Source organism: Penaeus monodon, chromosome 20 (genome assembly GCF_015228065.2).
Source record: "Penaeus monodon isolate SGIC_2016 chromosome 20, NSTDA_Pmon_1, whole genome shotgun sequence".
Taxonomy (NCBI): Eukaryota; Metazoa; Arthropoda; class Malacostraca; order Decapoda; family Penaeidae; genus Penaeus; species Penaeus monodon.
In genome coordinates this window covers 37,222,724-37,223,212 of record NC_051405.1, presented here as the reverse complement: position 1 = coordinate 37,223,212, position 489 = coordinate 37,222,724, and the positions used below count along the sequence as shown (strand labels likewise).

The following is a 489-nucleotide window of genomic DNA, read 5'->3' as shown; positions in this document are numbered from 1 at the left end:
TGAATTGTTTAAATAGCTGCAGGCAGTGATAATATAAAAAAGATGACACATAGCTGGAGATGGCAACATTGAAGATGCTGTGATATTCATTGTGACAACAAGGATTGACCAAATTACAAATGAGTGTATTGCAAGGGTAGCACAAGTAGATAAAAAGGGAGAGAGGGCGAGAAGACAGAAGAAAGATAGGTGAGGAGAGGAATGGAAACGAGAGAAGAAGAGAGAACAGATTTACACAGACATATTTCATACCTGTTTGTAACGTCTATAATAATTCTGAATGACTATGGCTGCTTGTCTTTCTTTATCTTGCTCTTGGAGTCTCTTGCGTCCCTTATAAAGCCTATAGGCCTTTTGAATTGTTTTTGCAGCCTCATATAATTCCCGCTGCTCACGGTCTAAAAAAACAGGAGTATCAATATCATGGTATACATAGCTCTCTCTAGCTCTTCTATTACTTGCATCATTAATATCACTGAATTCTACTTG

The 489-nt window shown here is 37.6% G+C and overlaps 1 protein-coding gene across 1 annotated transcript in view; it reads right to left on the bottom strand.

Moving 5' to 3' along the window:
* The window catches only part of LOC119585789 (calmodulin-binding transcription activator 1-like), a gene marked incomplete at its 5' end in the record, with an annotated part of 96,684 nt that overhangs the window by 8,806 nt on the left and 87,389 nt on the right, over positions 1-489 (bottom strand). The window contains 1 exon segment of the mRNA XM_037934507.1: positions 253-398. Within this exon segment, the coding sequence (XP_037790435.1) occupies positions 253-398 (146 nt within the window).